The following is a 25,132-nucleotide window of genomic DNA, read 5'->3' as shown; positions in this document are numbered from 1 at the left end:
ATTTCCAATTGTAATTACTAATTTCTCTCATTGAATTTCTAATTGCTTATTTTTTTTAAAGGGTTTAACTTTTATTAAAAAAAAAATTTTACTTCTTGTCAAATAATAAAGAAAGAGTCAAAAGGTATACATACACACATATATCTAACATCATCAATAATGTTACACATACAAAAAAAAGAAAAAAAAACATATAATCTAGTATGATAATATAGATGAATAAATATTATTATAATTTAATTTTTTTTTAATCTATATCTACCACTTATAAAATCTATTTTATGATTATTATTTATATACATACATAGATATTGATATATTTATAGATATTTATATACATGCCAACAAAAACAAGCTAGCGTGCATGCATGAATTTGCCGATCCAATTACAATGTCTTTACGTGCATAAATAGGCATATACGGATAAAGAAGAAAAAGACGATGTCTCTCAATAAATAAGACAATGCAAAAGGACACAGTGTTATTAAAACGACATCAAAACATCCGTTTCATGACTCTTCAAAAAGAACCCATGTCTTTTTTTTACATGCATGAACCCGACTTAATCCAAGATTTGTAAATAAAAAAAAAAAAAGACATATCACATAATTTACTCTAAAGATTTATAAAGCAACAATAATTGTAAGTACATGTACCTTTAACATATGTTGAATAATAGTAATAATAAGTAACCTGTTAGTACGATAACGCTCATAAATCAATTTTTATTTCGAAAATCAATAATTTTTCTTATATACAGAATAAATTTATACATTTTTGTGCGAATTTTATTATAATTAGTTTATGTATTATCATTCAATTTATAAAATATATAAATTTTGATTTGAAAAAAAAATAAAATTGCCCCCAACTCACAGGTTACACCCATCAGCGAACACTGATTTACTAGCAGAGCCCCGGTAATTAAGCATATATATATATATGTAATATATAATAATCTGTTTTGAAAATTTCAGTGCAGAATTCCATCCAAAATTTTATTTTAAATCGAAACCAAACTTTGATGAAGTCAAATTGAAATGGGCATATATGTTTTTGATCAATTTAATTATATATGTATATATATGATCCTAAAAGTCTGCAGCCTAGAAGGCAAAGAAGATGGATTTTGTTTTGTATCATAGTGTTAGGGCTTAGAAAGAAGAGAATGGGGGACACATGGAGGGGTCAAGCTGGATCATGTTTGCTTCCACTCTCATTTGATGCCTAACCCCCCTTTAGGGACCACTCTTTCTTTTGCATTTCTTCTTCTACTCTTGTCTCCTCTACCCCCCCCCCCCCCAAAATAAAATATATCAATACATATACATATATTTACATAGCTTAGATGATTATAAATTGGATTTTGATTAGGTGGGACTAAATAATGATTAATTCATCTTAATTACTGATTAGTGGACGACCATTCATCTTTAAAGTTTAGGAGCATGGATACGATTTGAAAGATCTTGACTTTTGGCACTTGGGAGTCGAAAGCATACATATTTAAACCATGGATGTAATAGAACACCATGTTTGGAAGAGTTGAATTTTCTATTAGTCTGTTTATATAAGTGTATGTAAAATAAAATTAGATACTGGTATAATTATTTTTTATGTACTTATATTAATATATATATATATATGTAATATTGAATTAATTACAAACCCATTGTTTTTAATTAATAATAATAAAATGTTATCCAATTTCGTATATATTCAAAAAATTTAATTTTTTTGTAATTTTCTTGAAGACAACAAACAGTAATAGTGGGAGATATCTAAGACGGTGACATACATAACCCTGGTATTTTGACCATGTTCCCTTGACTGCAATCAAATTTAGCAAAAGTCAATTAATTACGTGAGAACACGATAAAGGCTTCAAGTCATCTACGCTTTCCTCATGACTAATTAAATTTTATGTTTTTCTCCTTTTAATATTTTCTACTACATATTTTGTACATATATATATATATTACTTAATTAATAAATATAAAAATTTATTAAAAAAATTATACATCTTATTATACATTAAAAATTGATAGGAAAACTTATTAATTATAGTCTAATTGAAGGAGATCAGTTTATTAAAAAGAATGATAATGTAAGTAATTATGTAATAAATTCAGAATTTTAAATTTATTAAAATAATAAAAAACTAATTCTATGTAAAATTATAATAATAAATTTTAAATTCTATTAATCATAATAAATTTAAAAAAAAAAACGTATTGTTTCAATTTTATTGAAAATTTTATACAACTCTTTTTCGGCCCCGAACTTATTCGATTGGTATTACTATATTTTTTTTTTAAAGAAACAAAAAAAAACCCATAAACCCAAATGCCTATATACTAAAATGAAGGAGCCAACCCAGTAACATGTACATATACATATATATATTTATATGTCGTGCAAATTATTTTGATGTGGTGAAAAAATGGAAATTAAATTCATAATATTAATGAAGCTTCGTTTAAGTTGATTTTATTCCTATTCAATAAAGGGAAGTCTTTTTCTTTTCCTTTTATTATTATTATTATTATTATTATTTGTTCATGTCAACATCCTTGGTGAAGAGGTAGTAGTTGGACCGTCCATGTCCACGAAACTTTATTTCTAGAAATGCCTAATCACGTAATATTTTTCAAGAGGACAGTTTCCTTAATTAAAAGAATTATTAATTAATCACGTTTATTAGTTTTGTTTTTTTTTAAATTATTAATTATTACCTCAATGCATGCAATATACATATATATATATATAAATATATATAGAGTGAACAAGCTATATTTGAAATTGATTAACATGTGAAAAAACAGTAGTTTTTATTTTAATTGTAGAGTAGACTATATGCACACATATATGTGGAAAAAATGAGTTGCGTATGATTTAAATCAATGGACTTTTCCTGCATTTACTACCGTGGTGCCTAGAGATTATTGGGTTAATAATAATAATATAAATATAAGTAATTGTTACATATTTCTTTAGGGTTAACAATTAATAATTAATTAATTATAGCCTGACTCCTATATATATATTATACATATATAATGTGGCATTTTCTAACTAGCTGGAAAGCAGTATGCTACAAGTAACAAAAATTTAAGAGGGAAAAAGAGACCGTGTATACATCAAGCATGAAATGAGCAAACACATAGTAAACCCATAAGTACTTCAAATTAGCCTTGTTTTTCCCATTTAATAAATAAACCAAACATCATTCAAAAACTTTGCCAAACTTATTATTACATATATACACAAAAATGGGGATTAGAATCGAAATTGGTTGAATTATGAGGGGTGCAAATGTAGGATAATGTCAAATATGAAAATGTCTAGATTTATACATATATTTATATGTGTGTGTGTGTGTGTTGGAATAAACAGCCAGTAGTAGCTAAAATAGACTAAACAAAATTAGGGTTTTGGGTCCACCTTATGATGATAATAATAGCAATTATATAAGCTGTAATTACATATGTACATATCAACTTTAGCAAACTTAAATATCAATTGATTTTTCAATATCATTGGCTACGTCAAACCATCTGTTGAGCAGCATACAAAATACATTCATTGACAATTATTGCCAAAATTTTTAGGTCAAATTATATAGAGTACTTCGTTCAAGAACAAAACTATTGGATTTAAGGATCTACTTTAGTAAAAGTGCTTGATTCTTCTCGTATACCTTATGATTTAAAACACTTTATGGTTCGGTATATAGGATAAGATAGCTCGAAGCATTATAAAATTATCTTCTAATTAAGATAGATTTTTACTTTTACATATAGAACTCGGTCCCTGAAATTTTTTACTATAGAGGCGACAAAAAGAATATCAAGTCCGTGTTAGCTAACTCTTAAAGGAATACCTAATTGTCACGGAGGAAGAGATTTGTGTTACTACCAAGTAACTTCATTAACCAAAATGCATCCCGTGCGCACCCTAGACATGTGCGATCAAATTTTTTGAGAAATTAATTTTTAATCATATAATCACTCTTAAAATATAAATTAATTATTTTAATGTCTTAATTATCATTGAGATTTTAATTTAAATTGCGATATATTTCATTTTATATCTGAATAATTTTATATTGCAATTAAGATCAAAATTTAAGTAAGAAGATTATAATCTCCTTCAAACAAAATATTTTTATCATAAAGAGAAAGAAAATTAAAAACCTTTGGATATATGGATGTTGATACGCCATCATTAACTTAATTAATGTAATTATTCAATTAATTATTGTTGATTATCGTATCATCATCTTTTAAACCACATCCAATCAAATATACACAGATTTTGTTAAATTAATTATTATAATATTATTCGAGAAAGATGGTGAGGAAAACAATGTCATTTGGGCAAAATCAAATGACGTGATAATTTAATTTAATTTAATTTATTTAAAATTTTAATAAAGAAAATAAAACCCACCTACCCTCTCCATCGCTGCTTATATTAAAAATTGTTACTATGAACCTCGACACGAAGAACAAGTACAAACAGAAATTCTAACCCAAATTATAAATATCATAAAATCAATCGTAGTCATGTACACGTGATTGCTGCAACATAAATCTTCTCCTTTCAATTACTTTATTTTATTTTTATTTTATATATCACCATATTAATTATATATAGGTAACCCCACCTTCAGATACATATCATAAAAAATATATATATTATAATATGTAAGCATACACAATATTTATATGACCAAACTTTGTTTCTATTTGTTTAATTTTAGGAATTTAATTTAATTTTAGAAATTCGAATCTTAACTTTTCTTTTCTTTTCTTTTTTTTTTAAATAACTATCCTCTTACATCAAATTTAATTTCAGCAGAAGACCCAACAAATTTGCATGTGATGTAAAGGAGAGTACATAATAATTTAATCCTTTTCTCTAATCTAAATTTTTTAGATTAATTGATCTTTTAATGCATCTCCATAATTATTTAAAAGAAATGGTTCAACCTTTACAACGGTTTATGAAATCATGCAAATGGGGTATTAATTAAATAATTAGTTAATAATCAGAAAGTAATTATATAATAAGCTCATAGTTATCAATTTGACGGGTATAAAAATTATATATTTAAAAAAAAAAAATAAGACGAATGAGTTCTTTTTTATTTTATTTTAAAAAAAAAAAAAAAACAAGTGAAGCAATGCGGAAATAAGCCGGCAGAGGTCGCAATCGGAACCCAACAGATTCACCAGAAAGGGGCCGCGTGGTCAGGCTGACGCGGAGGCTAAGACAAAGGCCAGAGCTGAGATGGCATCATCGGTGGACCCCACATGTCGGATGTTCTCACGATATCTTGCGTGTCGTGGGACCCACTTGTCCCCTAGCCTCGCTACAATTCCTGAAACAATAATATTTTCAATGTCGCAGCGGCTACACTACTACAAACTCCGTAACAGTCTTTGGATGATCCGGCGGTTCACGTAAACCCCTCGGTGACGTTATCATTGCCCCCAAGCAGCAAAGGCTTTCCCTATTGTCATCTATCACTCTATAAATACCACTCCCATCTTCTTCTCCCTCGCACCACCACCTCCATAGTAGTAGTACTCGTATTTCTCAAAATCTTGACAGTCAACTGATTTCTGATCAATCAACCATGGCCGTAGATTCAGCTCTCTCTTCCCCACTCGGCCCACCGGCATGCGAGAGAGACGCCAAAGCTCTCCAGTTCATTGACGAGATGACCAGGAACACTGATGCCGTCCAGGAGAGGGTTTTGTGTGAGATACTTAGTCGAAATTCGGAGACGGAGTATCTTAGACGATTCCACCTCAACGGAGCCACAGATCGGGACACGTTCAAATCCAAGGTTCCTGTTGTTACCTACGAGGATCTGCAGCCGGATATCCAGCGTATCGCTAATGGCGATCGCTCTGCTATTTTCTCTTCTTACCCGATTTCCGAGTTCCTCACAAGGTACTAAAATAAGCATTAAGCATCTGTGACTCAATCTTCTCCGCCTCTGACTCATTTCTCTTTCTCGGTTTTCGATTGTATTGGATTAATTATTGCAAACTGATGGATTAATTTGCAGCTCTGGGACATCAGCTGGAGAAAGAAAACTGATGCCGACAATCCACGAAGAATTAGACCGTCGGTGTTTACTGTACAGTCTGCTCATGCCCGTAATGAACCTGTACGAGTATATTCATATTTTTTTTCTTCTACTACAAAAGTAGGATTACTGTAAACGAAGAGTTAAATTAACGTACGTGTATATGGGTGCAGGTACGTTCCAGGTTTAGACCAAGGAAAGGGACTGTACTTTCTGTTCGTGAAGGCCGAGACGAGGACGCCAGGGGGCCTCCTTGCACGACCAGTCCTCACAAGTTACTACAAGAGCGAGCACTTCAAGGCAAGACCTTATGATCCTTACAATGTCTACACAAGCCCCAACGAGGCCATTCTCTGCGCCGACTCCTTCCAGAGCATGTACACACAGATGCTCTGTGGCCTCCTCATGCGCCAGGAGGTCCTCCGAGTCGGCGCCGTCTTCGCCTCCGGTCTACTCAGAGCCATCCACTTCCTGCAACAAAACTGGAAAGACCTCGCTCACGATATCTCCACCGGAACATTAAGCTCTAAGATCACAGACCCTTCCATCAAAGAATGCATGAGCAAAATCTTGAAGCCGAAGCCAGAGCTCGCTGAGTTCATTGCCAAGGAGTGTTCGGAGGAGAACTGGGAAGGGATTATCACTAGAGTTTGGCCCAACACCAAGTATCTTGACGTCATAGTCACCGGCGCCATGGCTCAATACATTCCCACCCTTGAATATTACAGTGGCGATCTGCCGATGACCTGCACCATGTACGCTTCATCTGAGTGTTACTTTGGGCTTAATCTTAAACCCATGTGCAAACCCTCTGAAGTCTCCTATACCATCATGCCAAACATGGGCTACTTCGAATTCCTTCCACATGACCCATCTTCTCCTTCGCCGCTCTCCCGTGACTCGCCTCCACGCCTTATCGACCTCGCCGACGTCGAGGTCGGAAAGATGTACGAGCTCGTCATCACTACTTACGCAGGACTATGTCGGTACCATGTTGGTGACATCCTCCAAGTAACAAGCTTCCACAACTCGGCTCCGCAGTTCAGATTCATCAGGAGAAAGAACGTCTTGCTGAGCATTGACTCGGACAAAACCGACGAGGCTGAGTTACAAAAAGGAATCGAAAACGCTTCATCTCTTCTCGAGAAGTACAACACCACGGTGGTCGAGTACACCAGCTATGCAGACACCAAGACAATCCCTGGACATTACGTGATATACTGGGAATTACTAGCCAAAGACCCGGCTAATTTTCCAACTCATGAGGTGCTGAACCAATGCTGCCTAGCCATGGAAGAGTCACTAAACTCAGTATATCGACAAGGCCGAGTCGCGGACAACTCGATTGGTCCGCTGGAGATACGAGTAGTAAAGAGCGGCACGTTTGAGGATCTAATGGATTACGCCATCTCAAGAGGCGCGTCCATTAACCAGTACAAAGTCCCAAGGTGCGTAAGCTTCACTCCCATAATGGAACTCCTTGACTCGAGAATGGTGTCAAACCATTTCAGCCCCGCTCTGCCGTTCTGGACCCCAGAACGACGCCGTTAATTGCATTAACACGGCCGGACATAAAGGATAATAAAAAGAAGAAAGAAAAGAAAGATCCTGATATTGGCAGAAACCAACCCAGAAAACAAAAGCAAGTTGGAAAGAAGAAGAAGAAGAAGAAGACGACAGAGATGTGTTAATATCAACTAGGGTTTGTCGAATGAGAATTTTAGCTTTTAAAAGTGTCTGTTCTTTATTAGTTAGTTGTCCTTTGAAAAACATTTGCAGCGACTCTGCTCGGTTTGTGTAATAAGTTGATAGTATAATTAGCTTTATTGATGTTTGCTTGTTAACGGTGTCTCGCTCTGTAACTCAGCTTTTCAGAAAGCTGAGTTTAGAGAAGGAAAGGAAAAAGAGGTGTTGAAAAAGAGTGTGCAATCTCTGAGACGTCTTCCGTGTAATTTGTAAATTTGCAGCTTGTTGTGTAAAAATTATTCACTTGTAATGTCTCCTCTAGGCTTTATATGCATGGATTTTAGCGCACGTGATGGATATTCCTCTGTCTGCTTTAGTTGTTAGATTAGTAAATTTTAATTAATTGAAATTGATTATTATATTTTAAGAGAATTTATGAGATAATATTAATTACTATAATAATTAAGTTTGATTAGATTGAGAGATTAGACGGTTATCACGAGGTTGTAGGAGGGAAGATGATGGATGCAAAACGCATACGTAATTAACAGTAGGTGCTGTTTGGCAGCCTTATTTTTTTTGGTTTTTTGTCTTACCTGATTCGGGTACAATTTCGGCAGCCTTATTCCCTTTTCTCATCCAATTTGTCTTTTGTTAACTCTTTGCCAAACACTGCCTATCATTTATTTCTCTCTCTCTTTTTAACTGAAACCCTTTTCTTCTCTCTGTCTCTAACGGTACTATACATATACCATTGATTATAACTGGCACTCATTTTCTTTTTTTTTTTTTTAAAAAAAAAAAAAAATTTGATCGTACTAATAAATCATCTTTAAAATCAATGAAAGCTGGAGTTTTGTTTTAAGTTCTATTTTCATTATATAAATATTAATACACATTTAAATAAAATAATTTCGAATTCTCTATTAAGGAAACTTGTAATAATTTGTTTTCTAAAACCATATAAAATAATTACGTATAGCTAAGTATACTAAAAAATAGTTTTATAACTTTATTTTTTGAATGTATATGTGTTTTTATTTACAAAAATTATATAAATTAGAAAACAATAGTAAAATAAAAATGTGTTGGAAAATTTTAAACTAGATAAATATACACCCAGTACATATTTTTATGAATAAAAAATACATGTAAATTTAGAAAATAAAATTAAAATATTTTTGTGTATTAAACTGAAATTATGATTAGTAAAAAGTGATTCTTTCCCAATCTTTTTGTCGGAAAAAGATCTCATAAAAATATTTTATTTGTACTCAGACAAAATTAAAATTATATCATTAGTAATATTAATAAATATTTGATTTCTTTTATTAAATCTTATGAATAAAATATTTTTTATATTTTTCAATGTAATTTTTTTATTAGTCCTATGTTAAGAATGAAATTCAAATCTCACATTACCTTTTTTATTTACCGTAATTAACTCTAAGTTAGTCTACTTTTAATTTTTTTTATGTTATTTTAAAAATTCAAACTTGGTTTTTTTTTTTCAAAGAATTTTGAAATATACTTTTCCATAATATATATATATATATATATATATATATATATAATATCATTCTCCAATGCGATCAAATCACAATTGAAATTTCTTCAACATAACATAATCTCAAGAAAACATTAGGTTTAGGTAATTGGCTTGACAAACATGAAATGTCGTTATGTTGGTCGACGTATAGGGCAGGGAAGGTTGCTTTTGGCGAAATCCCGGGGAGCTTGTGGGAAGATCCGGCTAGATTTCTATGGATTATCAAAAAGTAAATTAGTACTAATTACATATTAAATTCACTAATTTACATGATTTGGACGGTGATCCCGTAATAATTTGCCTTGAAGTTATTACCTATTACCTTGTAATTCAAAAGCTACCAAATCTTCTCGATTGAGACGACAAGTTTCCTTTAATTTTTTATTTATAAATAGACTAAATTAAAAATCTAAATTATCTAAAACATAATTGTAGATTAGAAAATTAATTACAGTACTTAATTAAGAGCATTATACAATTTTAAAATACGAAATTAGTTATATATATATATAATAAATATAAAATCCTATCACTATATAGTCTTTAGGAGGCACCAATTGGCTAAAAGTCAACTTCAAAGTATCTTAGCAAGTTGGTAAAGGAAACATCACTAATTAAATATTAATTATTCACTAATCAAACATTTAATTTAGTTTATTTGTCTAGTAATTTACAATTAAGTAGACGGCTGCTACATAATAACTAATCACAGAAGAATTCCATTCGAGCTTTGGTTGGATCCCGATTGATGACGATGTTGTCTCCTCAATCTTGGACATGATGATCCATCTCTCTTCATATTTCGCCATTGTAGACCAGTATTTGGTCAGCGACGACTCCATTGTTGGTTGTCATCGGTGCCGTTTTGCTTGCTGACGATGTTGTTTCCAGAAGCTGCCACAACATATATATATATGTTTCTGGAGATCACTATGGCATATCATATGTATATAATATATTTCCAAGAACTTAGAGATTAAAGAAATTATCACTCTAAAATAGTTATATGTTATGATGCAATTGATGAATGTGTTGAAGAAATAATGAGATCAACACATTTTTTTTATATATTAAACGAAATATAATATATGTTTTGAAATTAGAAAAATTATTCAATAAAGATGGCTTTTATTTTTCAAAAACTATGTAAAGAAAACAAATTCAAAAATATTCATGGGTTAATCTTAAAATTTTAAATCAATAATTTATTATATATAAGTTAATATACCTCGCTATTTATAATTGTACTAAGTTATTGCGTAAAAAATCTAAATTATCGAAATAGATAAATATATTATTTATAAGTTAACATATTCTCCTATTTGCAAGTATGTTAAGTTTAAAATATAATATAAGTAAGAATAAGATTCGAAATCTAAACTCCTCGCCTAACATAATTTCAAATAATTGTTTCTTATAAACATTTCTAGAAACTTAAAAAGGGATGGTAAATAATTAAATATTATATTTATAAACAAAATAAAATAGACCTTAACATGGGCTATTTAATGCATTAACTTTGATTTTTTTATCTTGATAAACGTCAAAATAATGAGAGTGAAAAACAAAACATTTACCTGGTTGGAAGTCATTGTTTTCTGGCGTAGGTAAACAGCTAGGATTAAGATTTCTCAGTTGTCCATGCCCTAAAAATTGTTCCACATATCTACTGTCTTCATAGCCACCATTATTAATCCCATCATCGTTGCTCATAGTGTCGCCACACAAAATTTCACCATCAAAATCTATATGAGCAAGTAGTTGCTCCAGTAACTGATCATCATCGTTACTGTTATAATTATTTATGTTATTAATATTATTATTATCATTATTCTTCGCTGGATTTTCAAAATTTCCACCGAGAGAGTAATTATCAATGTTGTGATAAGAGACCATTTCAGGAAAATTAATCTTTGTCTGCTGCTGTGTTGGTAATTCAGGATTTATAGCATTTGAACTGTAATTCCCTGTTTGTTGGCATTTAAATCCACTATGTTGATCATCATAGCCAGGATAATATGGAACCATCTTATTGTCTTGATCATGATCACCACTAGATGCAAATAGTATTGATTGATTAATCCCATTTCCATAATTACCATTGACTAATGATGGAAACCCATGTAGTCCCATGTAGCTTGGAATCATTTCATGATTATCAACTGTAAGTACTGTTTGTATTGACTGATCATTACCAGCAAATGATGAAATTCCATTTGGTGTAGTATATGGAATCATTCGATCACGATGATGACCAGCTGATGAAGAAGGTAAGATTTGATTGATTAATCTAGTATTGTTTCCATAAATAGAGGCTGGAGCTAACCCAATAGGAAAACCATTATAAGTGTTAGCAGCATAGGAGGGAACGGGATGATGAGTTTGATTAGCCAAAGCTGCTGGTTGATGATAATATGATTGCAGAATATTATCACTTGTAATGTTTCCAGCACTTGAGGATCCAACATCGAACTTCAAATTATGAAATTGAAGGCTTTTTGCTGAGCCTGCACAGCGTCGTGCTTGAAGATGACTGTTACTATTTGCATAATTCCTTAGTTGGTTTCTAAGGATTCCACCACCATCACTGTTATAATTTAGAAATTAGACTTTAACAACTTTCTTAAAATCTTAAACTAATATCATGGTATTCGTTAACCTAATATAGATGATTTTCTAATTTTATGATGATATTACAATACCTACTAACATATCACATGCAACATAAATGTTAAATTTTATACGAGAATATAACACACTTAATAATAACTTTAATTTTAAAATTTATTGGCTGAAGTTATAGTTAGATCAAGATATTACATATATAATAAGATCCATTTTTTTAGAAAAAGAAAGAAAACTTTATTAATTATAAATATAATAGGATTTGATCTATTATTTATACCGTAAATAAAATCAAGCTAACGAGAATTATTGTGTGGTAATTGATAAATATGAAAATAGACTTAGAATGTGAAAAAATACCTACGAATTTGAAGTCCATGATGATCAAAATGAGTTGAAGCAGCAAGCATGCGTTTCCATTGATTACCATCATCATTTTGTGAATCAAGCCAGCTGATGAAGTTATTGATAGAAATTCCATCTCCTCCCATGGAACCATTGGGTAATTGCAGCTATTAAAGTCCATATAATATTATAATAATCAGTTATGCAAGCACAAATATACATATATGTGTGTGTATGAATATATATATATATATCTCAACTCATCACTTGTTACATTTTCATCGAGATCATAATTTCCTCACTTAACAACAGGATATTGGTAGCAAAAGAATTGGTGAATATATAAACAGGATTTGATTTCTATTTCTTGATGTTTTGAACTTAATATCTTACACCATCAATCAAGTTAATAAAGCTTATAGTGATGCAGACATATATACATATATACTTATATAAATCTACATACCCCAATAGCTGCAAGCTGGGTATCATCATCATCATCCTTTTCTAATTCTTTCTTTAATTCCAAAACTTTCTGCATAATATTCAATAGCTTTCACTTGTTAGAAATTCCCAAACAACATATATTATCAAAATTAGTAAGTAATAATATGAACAATCCAAAAAGTATAATTGAATAGTTTGTTGGGAAAATTCTTTAATTAAAATTCATGATAGACTAACGTATAAATAGAATAAATATTGTACGCCCCAAAAATAATTCTAACGTATATAATTTACTAATTAAGAAAAAAAAAACGGATATACCATGATTACGACGTGCATGCATGCACGCATTTTATTCTTGTTCAGGATTCAAATACTACTCGATTCAAAAATTATAAATTTTTGAAACAATTGATTTATTAAACAAAGTAAATATCTATACATACACATAAACAATCAATTATTCGCAAAGACCAGCACATTTTTACACGTAATTGAACTATAATATGGTAGATATTCTAGGCCTAAAAATAACTCTAACATATAAAATTTTCTGATTTAGAAAAAAAAAAAAAGATATACCACGATTACGACGTGCATGCATGCAGTGTGTTCTTATTCAGGATTCAAATACCACTCGATAAAAAAAATCGCACATTTTTTAAAATAATTTATTCATTAAACAAAAGTAAATATCTATACATACACATAAACAAACAATTATACGTGAAGACAAGTAAATTTTCAGATATATGTCATGCCGTCAATCAAATTAGAACATAACTTGTATTAGTCATCTAAACTAAAAAACTAAAGATCGGGACCATATAAATAAATAATTTGATTATGATCTATAATTTCAAATCTTACGTTGGTTAGATTTAAATCAAAATTATGTATTCACTAATTATGCTTACCTCTTGTTCACAAACAAGTTTTAGACTCCTGTACAAAGTCTTCTCCACCAATTTGCATTCTCTTATAGATTTGATGAAGCCTGGTTTTTTGAAGTAGGGCCTGTGACCAATACATTTTCCTAATATTGTTTAGATTTTGATGTTGAAAAACTAATTGACAAGATTATTTGATCACATCTATATGGTATATATGTACGTATATATGTACGTATGTATTAGATTAAGAACATGTAAGGCTAATAATCCCTACTCCAAATGTTTATCGACGTTCTCTAGCTCTTGGTTGTATTCGTTCAGTTTTCTTCTATGCTCCTGCAACACAAATGAGATCTGTTTAATTCCCTTCATAATTAAATCAATGAAAATCCAAGGCATTTTATTCGCATACATACTACACATATATGTATACATGTATATGCAAACACAAGCACGTACGTACCTCCAACCTCCTCCGATTCCGATTCATGGCTTCTATAACAAAGCTACAAATGATAAAATAATTGATTAATGACTCTCTCTATATATATATATACACACACACACACACACACACGTAATGGAAGTTTTATAAAGATTAATTAAGTAGAAGTTAGAGAAAATCCAAACCAATTTTTTCGTTGTTGATAGGAACTAGATTCCAGTTTTATACGATTAAGAGCCTCTTTCATCATCTGCAAATCATTTTTCTAACATATTTAGATAACTTCATCGATAACAAATGTATATATATATATATATATATCTCTATATTACAAACAGCAAGTAAATTTACTGACCTCTTCATTATTCACGCTACCATATTCATGAACCGCCCATGATGAATGTGTTCATGTTAAATTTAAATGTTAGTAGTATTTATTAAAAAATTTTGCGTAGATATTATAATCTTATAATAAAAAATTTGAATGTTTACGATTAAAATGTTTATAACTAAAATAACATAAAACGAGAAAGCATAAGATAATAGTATTGGATAGACTTATTTTCAATAGTATAAGATCGAACTTTACGGTGTATATATATAACTATTTTCTTAATTATTGTTATATTTATTGCTTTATATAATTCAATCTCATTTCCCCTCCCTCAAAATGTACAGCATACCTTTCTCTGCAAGGTGGTGGAAGATTAAGATAACGCTCGAGAGTTTCTTCTACACTGTAAAAAAATCAAAGTTTAATCTAATCAAAATAATCTTTTGTTAATTCCCTAAAATTCGTAATTAATCAGTAATCAGGAAATTAATAATTCAAATATAAAAATTAAATTAACCTGCTTTTTCCATCGAAAAGAGAGAGCTTCCCGGTTGGGGTAAAAAAGATGAGAGCAAGGTCTATCTCGCACAGAGTTGACAGTTCATAAGCTTTCTTGACAAGACTATTTTTCCTATGGGAAAAAGTAATAGACTTATTGGCTTTGTTCTTGCCTTCTCCCAATTTTGTTTTTGGCCTCCCCATTTTGTCTCTCTTCACAAAATGGTTTTTTGCTCTTTGTAAAATAGCTTTTTTTCTCTTTTTCTCTTCTCTCTACTCTTCTGCTTCTCTGTTTATCTGCCTTTTTATAATGTGTTTTTTTCACTTTTCACCTCACCCATAGTTTTTTTTTTTTCTTCCCTTATATGGGTAATTTCATATATATCCAATTGTTAATTAACAATTGTATACTAATAAATCATAATTTGGGTTAAATTCAAAATTCAGCAAATATTAATAACACAAATCCGAAACATCTGTCACTTTTTAAATATTGATATATAAAGAAAATAATAAAGCTATGAAGATTTTTTATATCTGTACTCTCATATTTCTTCATTTGTTTGGATTTTTTTAATTTAAATATTCATTTTAAAAATTTTGCTGAATTTTAATGTCATAAAAGCAAAAAAAAAGCTAACCCAATCTCAATATGTTGTGGATAATAAATTTCGTATCTATTCATAAATTGATATATATGGAAAATAGAAATTAATAAGATTTGATATCAATATTCTTATATTTCTTCACATTTTTTAAGATTTTTTTAGATAATTTTTCTTTTTCTTCAAATTTTGGGTGAAATTAAATTGACTTTGCCCTCTCAAAATCAATTTATAAATAATGAAATTAGGTTAAAATAATCAAAAGGGTTTGAAGTCTTACTCGAAGAACACGATGGAAAGGAGGTGTTTGGTTGGAGAGGAATTTATAAAAAGGAGCACCCCTAAATACAAGGGATTTTGGTAAATTTGCGTTAAACAAAAGCGAAGCCGCATTGTCAAATTCTGCTACTACTACTGCTGCTGCTACACCGTATCTTGTACGTAAAGTTGACCTCCAGTTCAAACTCCATATTTAGTGGGTCCCACAAGTCTAAAACTATGTGGGCCCGTCTATATATTTTTTATATTATTTTATTGAAACAATTTTATTATGATTAATACATGTTTTATTTTTTAAATTTGTATTTTAAGTTGATGACGTGATTATTCTTTGGTGATAATCTATCTATTTATTTTAACGTAATATTAATTTAATGATTAATTTTTAAGAGATCATAGATTTAATTGCAACAATTGAAAATTTGAAAACCAATTTAAGAAAAAGTGAAATGTGGAAGTGACTTAGAATAAGATTATTATAATCTTTTTATTTTGTACAATTTAAAGCAAAATAATTAACGATAAAAAGATTATGAACTATATCATAAAATGATAAAATACATATAATTGGATTCAGTTCAAATTTTTTAAAAATAGTAAGAATTAATTTATAGTATAAATATAAATATAAACTCGATTAAAAATAACTGTTAAGTCCTAAATCAATATTCGTCTCGAATTTTTTATTTTATTTCTGTAATATATTTTTTTTGACATGCCAAAAAAAAAATCTTAACATTAATACATTATATTATCAAATATGATTTATTATAATTTTAATTTGAAAAAATATGAAGGCCCATTAGTTTAAGCCCAATAAATAATTAATTTCAGGCCTCTTATTCTGATCCGAGGAAAAAGAAGCAGCAGTTTTTGGGCTTACTTTGCAGCCCATAGGTTCATATCTCACTTGGTATGTATGTATATATATATATATTTTTTAATGTTTTTCCATTATAAATATAAAAATGTACTTATAGTTATAATATATTATATTAATAAATATAAATATAAATATATTAATATTAATATAATAAAATATTATGTTTAAGTTTAGACTCGTTATCTACAAACCTAATAGTCTTAAAAAAAATAAAAATATTCAAACTCACTCTAAGTCTGGAGCATATTTAAATTTATTGTTTGTAGAGAATCTAAATCTCATTTTAATTATTTATTAATTAATAAAGAAATAATTTTATTAGTTTTAAAAAAATTGGAAATCACGTGATATTTAGAAGAATATATATTTAAATTTGCGCCCATGAATTTTATAATTTTACCATTCTTCTGTACCTTTAAATTTCTTAATATATATATATATATATATATGTATATGTATTAAAATATTTGTAAGGTTTTTAACCTAACCTTCCCGCCAAACCTTCAAAGATATTGGTTGGATCGCGAAGAGCAACCAACAACTACCATTCTCTCTTTAACTACTTCTTTTAAAACCCAATTTCTAATTTATTCTTTTTTCTTTTTTGTTTTTGGCTGAGAAATTCAATTGCTCTATAAACAAACCAAATCCTCTCTCTTGCTTTTCTTTCGTATCTGAATCGAAGTACCTCCATAGCTTTGACTATGGAGATTGCATTTAAGAGTCTTCAAGAGGTAATGTCATTGATATCTATCTACCTTCTTCTCTGTTGTTTTTTTGAATTTTTCAACTGATCTGAAAAGCTTCTGCTATGGAGATTACTTTTAAGATGTTTTTAGAGGTGCGAATCTGATTGCATATATCCATACAAACATATATATGTAAATACATTTCGAATGTTTTGACTGAGCTATCAATCTTCTGTTTCCTTCTTCTTGACCTTTCAGATTAATACCTAATTGAACTCCATATAAATTAGAGAGAAGACGGCGAGAGGGGAAACAGAGAGATATATTCGCCTCGTAAAAATTTGATTACAGGATGTATAAACAGAAGTTACAGATAGTAAATCCTCATGGAGATTTGAACTTAAGCAAGACTAATGGTGAAGTAAGAGGCCAATTCGACTGATTTGATTTCTGCTACTTTCTCCATAATTATTTACCGGCCAATATGGTGATGTTGATTTGTTTATGGGGTTACAGGACGATTTGGCTGAGTGGTCGGTTACTCTTGTTCTCGTTTCTCGTTTCGTTGCTTGTATTATAGTAATAGGTAAGTGGCCAATTACACATTTGCTCAATAGAAAATTGATGTTTCCTACTTGTTATCCATTATTTACTCACACATTCTTTGGATTCCCTCTTTTAATTTACTATTTAATCCCTTGTATTACAAACTAATAATGATTTGAATGCTGAAGCGTTAATCATGATGGTGATTTTGATGATCCTGAAGTATCTGGGAGAACTCGACAGTGAAAGAACAGGTGAAGATGCAAGAACTCAAACCAATCTTTTACCGGCTACAAAGACTGCATCATCATTTACATATGGAACGATGTGTGACCAACATGATTGTAGTACAAGTTACAGCAACACAAGTTATAACTATTCAGAAGATTTGTATGATAAGAAATTATGTATAATTTGCTATGATGAAGAACGAAACAGCTTCTTCGTTCCATGCGGTCATTGTGCCACCTGCTATGACTGTGCTAAAAGGTATATCTCTATTTTCCAATTGAGAAAGGTCCATCTCTATTCCATCATAGATATATACATTATTACATATTTGAGGTATAACTATTTGAAATATGAACATGGGTGAATATATTTGCAATGAGTTAAGAAGTATAATTAGAAATTGGGTTTGTGAAAGCTGATCACGAGTATTGGGTTTTTTGCAGGATTTTTAATGTTGAAAACAAGGCATGCCCAGTGTGCCGCAGATTCATTGGAAAAGTAAGAAAACTGTTTGCTCCGTAAGGAAACAGATTTTGCCTCTGCCATTTTTGGTTTTTCAAAGCACTTAAAGAGTTCTATTAGTACATGATTTAGATCGTTTGAACCCCTAAATTTTTTGGGAAGAGGTAAAAATGTACTGGCCTAAATTCTAATTGTGCCTCTTATTTTTTCTTTTTTCTCTTGTATGATGGGTTTTGCAGAGCAACATTTAAATATAATTACTCAAAAATATAAATATATAGTTTATATATATACATATATATATATATATATTTTACATTACTGCTAATAAGGCTACATAGCTTATGTGACTGTCACATAATCATCATCTTGTATATAATGTAATATATATTTTTTATTTGAAAAATAATAATTAAATATATTAAAAAAATAAAAATTATTTTTTCTTTTTGTTCTTCATTCCGGTTTGTCTCTAGCCTTCTCCGTCCTCCCTGCTTTTTCATCATCATCTTCTTCTTCTGCTTCTGCTTCCTCTTCTTCTTCTTCTTCTTCTTCTTCTTCTTCTTCTTCTTCTTCTTCTTCATGGTCCCCCCCAAGAAACCCCTTTTATTTGGTGTTCCAATTTTGCCTATCGCAATCTATGTCCGCAAATAGGTCCCTCTTCCCCTCCTCCCTCTCTCTCTCTCTCTCTCTCTCTCTCTCTCTCTCTCTCTCTATATCCTTTTCTTAAGCTTTTTCGCAGCTGCAAAAGAGCTCGAGAAAGAAAGAGGAGTTAACGACCGACTTAAACTGTGATAGATAAAATTAAAGCCTTGAAGATATGGTCAATTGGGAAGACCGCGAAAAAGAAGAAAAAGCAAAAAGAGGATGGTGAAGCACACAGAGAAGCCGAAGCTGAAAATAAAAAGAAAACATTTATTTTTATTTCTTAATAAATTTAATTATTATTTTATAAAAAAATTATATCATAATATTAGATGCCAAGTAACGGTTGTGTTTCGCATGTATATTTTCTGAAGTCACATAATTAAGTTAGAATTTATGTGAAATAAATACAGAGGGTATTTAAATCCGTTAATTAAAAAAATTACTTTGAAAGTTGGTTCAATTTCTTCTGTCTTCACCTACTGTTGATGAGTGCGCGACAAGTTGCAGTCAACCATGTGGTTCCGACCCAACCCAAATTAGAACCAACCAGAGACACCCACTCCAAATTAGAACCAATACAGAAAGCTTAGTTTATGAACAGTCCTTTTCCAAGGCGTCTCTCTCTTTTTCTTAATCCCCCATTTCAATGGACCGGTTGCTCTCTTATCACTTGTACAGGTACTGTGCGGGACCATTTCATTTTTAATGTAAATAATAAATATTAATATATAGTATCCTCATGCAATAATTTATTTACCAAAAAGATTGCAAGCGTTTTTTTTGCATTTTAAAATGTAAACCGGGAATGAGATGCGCGTGGGGAAATAACATATGGAATACAGCAGAGTGATGAATAGTTTGAGAAGGGGTGGGGGGCAACAGACGGTGGCACATAAATTCATGCTATCACGAGCCATCCACGACCAAAACACGTGTTGTCTTGTGGCCCGCACGTACATGGCGACATCCGAGCCCTCTTTCCTCGCGCTTTCTTCTCGCCTCGTAAGCTTCCGTGACCATTTAATTTCTCCTACTTTATTTGGTACATAATTAATTATTTTTCTTTAAGAAACAAAAGGGAATTCCGTGGTCCCAAGACATAGATTTAATGTTAAGAAAATTCTAAATATTTAAACTAATAATATCGGGTGCACAAAATTATATCTGTATAAATTAATTTTAAAGAATAAATAAAAAAATAATAATATATTTGTTACAGAACAGAATCTTTATCATGTCAGTTATCACAGTAGAAATAAATAAATGATTCAATGTGTAACAGGCCTGTTTAATTTGTCCGAGGCATGGGGCGGGCGTGCATATATCATGATTAATTGAAATTCGAAATGTCACTATTTAATGACGTCATTTTCGAATATATTTACAGAAAACATAAAAACAAAACGTCTCTCATTTTTCAGACCTCATTAATAATAAATTGATTAAAATTATTAAAAAAAAAATTTACTTGATTTAATTAAAACAAATCGATTTATATGGTCATTTTAATTTAATTTAGTTTTTGATTTTATAATTTAAATAAAATTAATTTGAGTCGATAAATAAATATTTTCTGCCAGTTTGGTAATTGATCCGGTTTTATTAATTTAGGAAAATGATAAATTAAAAGGAGAAAGGTAAAGAAAAAGAGAAAGAAAAAAGAAAAACAAGCCTATAATTAAGAGGAGTAAGATGTAAGGAAAGAGAGGCAAAAGAGCTGGTCTGTTACTGGTTTATTCATTTAGTGACAATTGTTTTTAACAGATTTACAGGCTTACAGCGGTTTCGAAGACGATAAAACCAGGAGCAAAGACTTAATCGCACCAATCGACACTTGACAGCAGCCAAGCATGCCGGCGGAGGAGAACCAGCTGCCGCTTTTGGCGGAGCCCCATGAAGAGGTGGCCTATGATGAGGCCGAAAAAGTGCACATAGTCGGGGTCGGCGAGGAGTCGGAGCTCGAGGGCGGCTTGCTGGCGGCTCCGCCGTTCTCATGGAGGAAGCTGTGGCTCTTCACCGGGCCAGGGTTTCTATCGAGCATCGCGTTCCTGGATCCCGGGAATCTGGAAGGGGATCTCCAGGCAGGCGCGATTGCTGGGTACTCCTTGCTCTGGCTTCTCTTGTGGGCCACGGCCATGGGGCTTCTCGTTCAGCTGCTAGCGGCGCGGTTGGGGGTAGCGACTGGGCGCCACTTGGCCGAGCTGTGTAGAGAGGAGTACCCCACTTGGGCTAGGTTGGTGTTATGGGTAATGGCGGAGTTGGCTCTTATTGGAGCTGATATCCAGGAGGTTATTGGGAGTGCCATTGCTATCCAGATACTGAGCAACGGGGCTATCCCTCTATGGGCTGGTGTTGTCATCACTGCTCTTGATTGGTAATTTTCTTTTTATAAAGAAAATGCGATTGTCTTTTGATTTTTTTATTGAGTTTGATCTGGTTTTGTTTTCTTTTACTTTTTGTTTTGTTCTTTTGTTTTTTAGTTGGATTTTTTGATAGTAAAGTTCATGTAGTGGAGTTCCTATTTGGGAAAGTGCATCAACTATTTTCTGAAGTCTGTTTGGTTCCCAGGAAAATTGTGGGAATGAAGTTCATGTAGCTCTATTCAACAACCTTGAATGGGATTTTACTTTTACAATTTCTGGGATTAATTTTTTTTTTCTCTTAATGGGCTTAATACGATTTATTTCCAGAATTCTCTTAGCAAATTGGACATAGGTAAGTAATCTTTGCTCCCTCCTGTTTGACTCAGCATTTTCTTCCATTTCTCGTTGCAGTTTTCTCTTTCTTTTTCTCGAGAACTATGGGATAAGAAAACTGGAAGCTGTCTTTGCAGTTCTGATAGCTACAATGGCAGTCTCATTTGCCTGGATGTTCGCCCAAACAAAGCCCAGTGGCACTGAACTTATTGTTGGTAATGATAATTTCATTTACTGAAATGAGTTAGTTTGTCCATAGTTTCCATTTTACTGTCTTCTCTGTGTAAAATCTGTAATTGTGTAACTCATTTCTTGACCCGGTGAACGAGTGGAATTTTTCAGGTATGTTGGTTCCAAAACTAAGCTCTAAAACAATCCAGCAGGCTGTTGGGGTTGTGGGTTGCATTATTATGCCTCACAATATTTTCTTTCATTCCGCTCTTGTGCAATCAAGAGATATTGATCACAGTAAGAAAGGTCGTGTTCAGGAAGCTCTCAATTACTATACCATCGAGTCAAGTGTTGCTCTTACAGTTTCATTTATAATAAACCTTTTTGTTACTACTGTGTTTGCAAAGGGGTTTTATGGCACAGACCTAGCCAAGAGTATTGGCCTTGCAAATGCAGGGCAATATCTTCAAGAAAAATATGGGGGTGGGCTTTTTCCGATTTTATATATATGGGGTATCGGGTTATTGGCAGCTGGCCAGAGTAGTACGATTACTGGCACTTATGCAGGGCAGTTTATCATGGGAGGTTTCCTAAACCTGAGATTGAAAAAATGGGTGAGGGCAATGATCACGCGGAGCTGTGCAATCATCCCAACCATCATTGTTGCGCTTGTTTTTGACTCCTCAGGAGAATTGCTAGATACTCTAAATGAATGGTTGAATGTGCTCCAGTCTGTTCAGATTCCTTTTGCAATTATTCCCCTTCTCTATTTGGTGTCCAAGGAGGAAATTATGGGAACCTTCAAAGTTGGGGCCCTTCTCAAGGTATACTTATTCCTTCCTTTCACATCTCGGTTATGAGTCTCTTGATAACCATTGGATAATATCTCCACTATTACATTGTCGTATAAAGTTTTATCTTTTAAGGAGTCCTAATCGCCAATAGCTTGTGAGTGGAAAAAGAAACACTTTAACAAACTAAAACATTTTGTATCGGAAATAATGAGCTACTTTTTTTATTTTAAATCAATCTGTTGATTATATCAGGACTAACTTCAACAGTTTGCAACAGTTGAACACTTTTAAGTATAATTGTTTTAGGAGTTCTTGTTTATCGTTCATAGTCTTAGTAAATGAAAAATTTAAAGAATTACTCTTTTGATTTGTAGCCAGAGAAACATTCTTTTTTTGAACTTCCATAAATGACTAACTACCTGTTGCATGATGTCTCGGTTTTTATTTTAAGTGGGAATCATCCCAGAAATAGTCTGTGCCTATCTGGCCCTACTGGTAATTGGCTTAGTTGTCATCCTTCTTTTTTGACACTGGACATACTTTTATCCTGGCATGCTATATACAGCAAAGGAATTTGTGGTTTTCGACAGTAATATAGTTTCTCTTGTATTTGCAACTCCGATCCTGAACTCAATTTGATCGAAAAAATTTTTAAGTGGATGTGGGCGGTCAAGCAGGGTCTTTCCTTCTGTATTTGTGGGGAAGTGGGAAATGTTTACGAGGGTTGAAAAACTCAATTGCTGCCCAACAGTTTCACCATATGTTTGGCATATGGCTTGTTGGTTCAAATCAGCCATTTGTTTATGCATTCATTAAAATCTTTTCAGGAGAGATTCTGCTTCTTTTACATAGGTAAACATGACCTTGGTGTTTGTTGCTGATTTATAAAGGCTATCACTCTAAAATTTGTTTGCTGATGCGTGTTCCAGATGTTAGGCTATACGTAAGTTCTTATCATTCAATAAAAAAGATGTTTTTGTCTAGATTTTCTTTTTCTTTTTATGAGTCAAAAATTGTTTTTCCTCTCTATTTTTACTTTGCAATATGAATAAGGAAAGGCAATTGTTGATAGGATTCACAGAGATGTCTGTCATAACTTGAAGCAAGTATCTTGCATATATCTTTGGAGAAAGGGAAGGATGTAACAATTTCTGTTCTTCCTTTATGCAGACCATATCATGGCTTGTGGCTGGATTGGTGATTTTGATTAATGGGTATCTTTTGCTGGAGTTCTTCTCTTCGGAAGTGAGAGGGATACCATTCACCGTCACTGTATCAGGTTTTATAGGGGCATATCTAGCCTTCATAGTTTACCTTATCTCCCGCGACATTACCTTTTGCCCATGGCGCTGCTTAGCACAATCCAAACAAGCACAGATAAGTTGAATAAACCAAATCTTCAATGTCAGTGGCAAAATATTTCAGCCACACAGTACCATGGCGTATCGCCTACAGATTTGTTTCAGGGAGCTGCCATTCATTTGTGAGAAATGATTAGGCCTTTCTGCAAAGTAGCTTTGTAAAAAGTCTAGTCAAGTTGTTTACCTTATCAGATTCCAGGCCACAGAGGGTAGTTGTTTCTGTATGATAGAACTTATTGTTGTATCTTCTGTGGTATGGGAACTTAGAAACAGGAATCACGACCTGAAGTCCTCTTGAAACTCAGAAGAGCTTCCATTATGTATTTTGTTTCTTGAATTCTTATCTCGGGTTAATAGTGAAGTTGGCTATATTTATGCATATTAGCTCAGCAATCTCTGTAGTCTTTTTAACTTACTTTGCAGTCTGGTATTTGAGGCCGTACTCTGTTCTTCTTTGCTATATGAGCTTAGATAAATTGGTAGATTCCAAGAATTTATAATTATATATTTACAAATTTTTACCAATAATTTGAGATGAAATAATCAGATTTGCCAATTTCCAAGTATTCCCGAAATATTTAATTATTCTTTCATGTGAAAATAAATTGAGTATAAAATAATGAATTATTATTGCAACGATGATATATATCGGTATTAATATGCGATTTTGTAAATTTAGAGAACATTTTTACTTATAAGAAGATACCATTTTTTTATTTGAATTATTTTTATAAGGAATAATATTTTATTTAAATTTAATAAAAACTATATCGGTATTAATATGCGATTTTGATTATTTAAAAAATAAAAACATTTAAGAGTTAAAAAAAGTCCATTAAATT

General features: G+C 31.6%; 3 protein-coding genes across 4 annotated transcripts; 2 read left to right on the top strand and 1 right to left on the bottom strand.

Moving 5' to 3' along the window:
• Positions 1 to 5,567: 5,567 nt before the first annotated feature.
• LOC110822274 (putative indole-3-acetic acid-amido synthetase GH3.1) lies at positions 5,568 to 8,123 on the top strand. Its single transcript, XM_022052346.2, has 3 exons — positions 5,568 to 5,964; positions 6,083 to 6,184; positions 6,277 to 8,123. The coding sequence occupies exons 1-3, from the start codon at positions 5,645 to 5,647 to the stop codon at positions 7,652 to 7,654; spliced, it is 1,800 nt and encodes a 599-aa protein (XP_021908038.1). The 5' UTR covers positions 5,568 to 5,644; the 3' UTR covers positions 7,655 to 8,123.
• A 1,771-nt stretch (positions 8,124 to 9,894) lies between these two features.
• On the bottom strand, positions 9,895 to 15,192 carry LOC110822442 (uncharacterized). 2 transcript variants are annotated; one of them, XM_088219060.1, is made up of 11 exons: positions 14,945 to 15,192; positions 14,777 to 14,830; positions 14,449 to 14,464; positions 14,279 to 14,343; positions 14,112 to 14,154; positions 13,923 to 13,984; positions 13,673 to 13,772; positions 12,775 to 12,843; positions 12,324 to 12,475; positions 10,916 to 11,925; positions 9,895 to 10,232 (listed from the first exon to the last, which is right to left on the bottom strand). In XM_088219060.1, the coding sequence occupies exons 1-11, from the start codon at positions 15,127 to 15,129 to the stop codon at positions 10,165 to 10,167; spliced, it is 1,824 nt and encodes a 607-aa protein (XP_088075186.1). In that variant the 5' UTR covers positions 15,130 to 15,192; the 3' UTR covers positions 9,895 to 10,164. The 2 variants fall into 2 exon arrangements, with proteins under 2 accessions (XP_088075186.1, XP_088075187.1); XM_088219061.1 differs by lacking the exon at positions 14,449 to 14,464 and having other exon boundaries at positions 14,945 to 15,028.
• Positions 15,193 to 20,909: 5,717 nt separating this feature from the next.
• LOC110822240 (metal transporter Nramp3-like) lies at positions 20,910 to 24,669 on the top strand. The gene is made up of 4 exons (XM_022052294.2): positions 20,910 to 21,642; positions 22,043 to 22,179; positions 22,307 to 22,959; positions 24,100 to 24,669. Exons 1-4 carry the CDS (start codon positions 21,119 to 21,121, stop codon positions 24,313 to 24,315), a joined length of 1,530 nt encoding a protein of 509 aa, XP_021907986.1. The 5' UTR covers positions 20,910 to 21,118; the 3' UTR covers positions 24,316 to 24,669.
• The last annotated feature ends 463 nt before the right edge of the window (positions 24,670 to 25,132 follow it).

The sequence above is a fragment of the Carica papaya genome, chromosome 4 (genome assembly GCF_054855325.1).
Source record: "Carica papaya isolate Zhongbai chromosome 4, ASM5485532v1, whole genome shotgun sequence".
Taxonomy (NCBI): domain Eukaryota; kingdom Viridiplantae; phylum Streptophyta; class Magnoliopsida; order Brassicales; family Caricaceae; genus Carica; species Carica papaya.
The sequence above is the reverse complement of the archived record's forward strand: the minus strand, read 5'-3'. Positions and strand labels throughout refer to the sequence as shown.

Bases quoted from the DNA above. Each gene is read 5' to 3' on its own strand.
- LOC110822442 (XM_088219060.1), bottom strand. From the start codon at position 15,129: ATGGGGAGGCCAAAAACAAAATTGGGAGAAGGCAAGAACAAAGCCAAT. The intron at 12,844-13,672 runs GTAAGCATAATT...AATATTATGCAG, and splicing joins AACTTGTTTGTGAACAAGAG to AAAGTTTTGGAATTAAAGAA. The intron at 11,926-12,323 runs GTATTTTTTCAC...AAATTATAACAG, and splicing joins CATGGACTTCAAATTCGTAG to TGATGGTGGTGGAATCCTTA.
- LOC110822274 (XM_022052346.2), top strand. From the start codon at position 5,645: ATGGCCGTAGATTCAGCTCTCTCTTCCCCACTCGGCCCACCGGCATGC. The intron at 5,965-6,082 runs GTACTAAAATAA...ATTAATTTGCAG, and splicing joins ATTTCCGAGTTCCTCACAAG to CTCTGGGACATCAGCTGGAG. The intron at 6,185-6,276 runs GTACGAGTATAT...ATATGGGTGCAG, and splicing joins CTCATGCCCGTAATGAACCT to GTACGTTCCAGGTTTAGACC.
- LOC110822240 (XM_022052294.2), top strand. From the start codon at position 21,119: ATGCCGGCGGAGGAGAACCAGCTGCCGCTTTTGGCGGAGCCCCATGAA. The intron at 22,180-22,306 runs GTAATGATAATT...GGAATTTTTCAG, and splicing joins TGGCACTGAACTTATTGTTG to GTATGTTGGTTCCAAAACTA. The intron at 22,960-24,099 runs GTATACTTATTC...TCCTTTATGCAG, and splicing joins AAGTTGGGGCCCTTCTCAAG to ACCATATCATGGCTTGTGGC.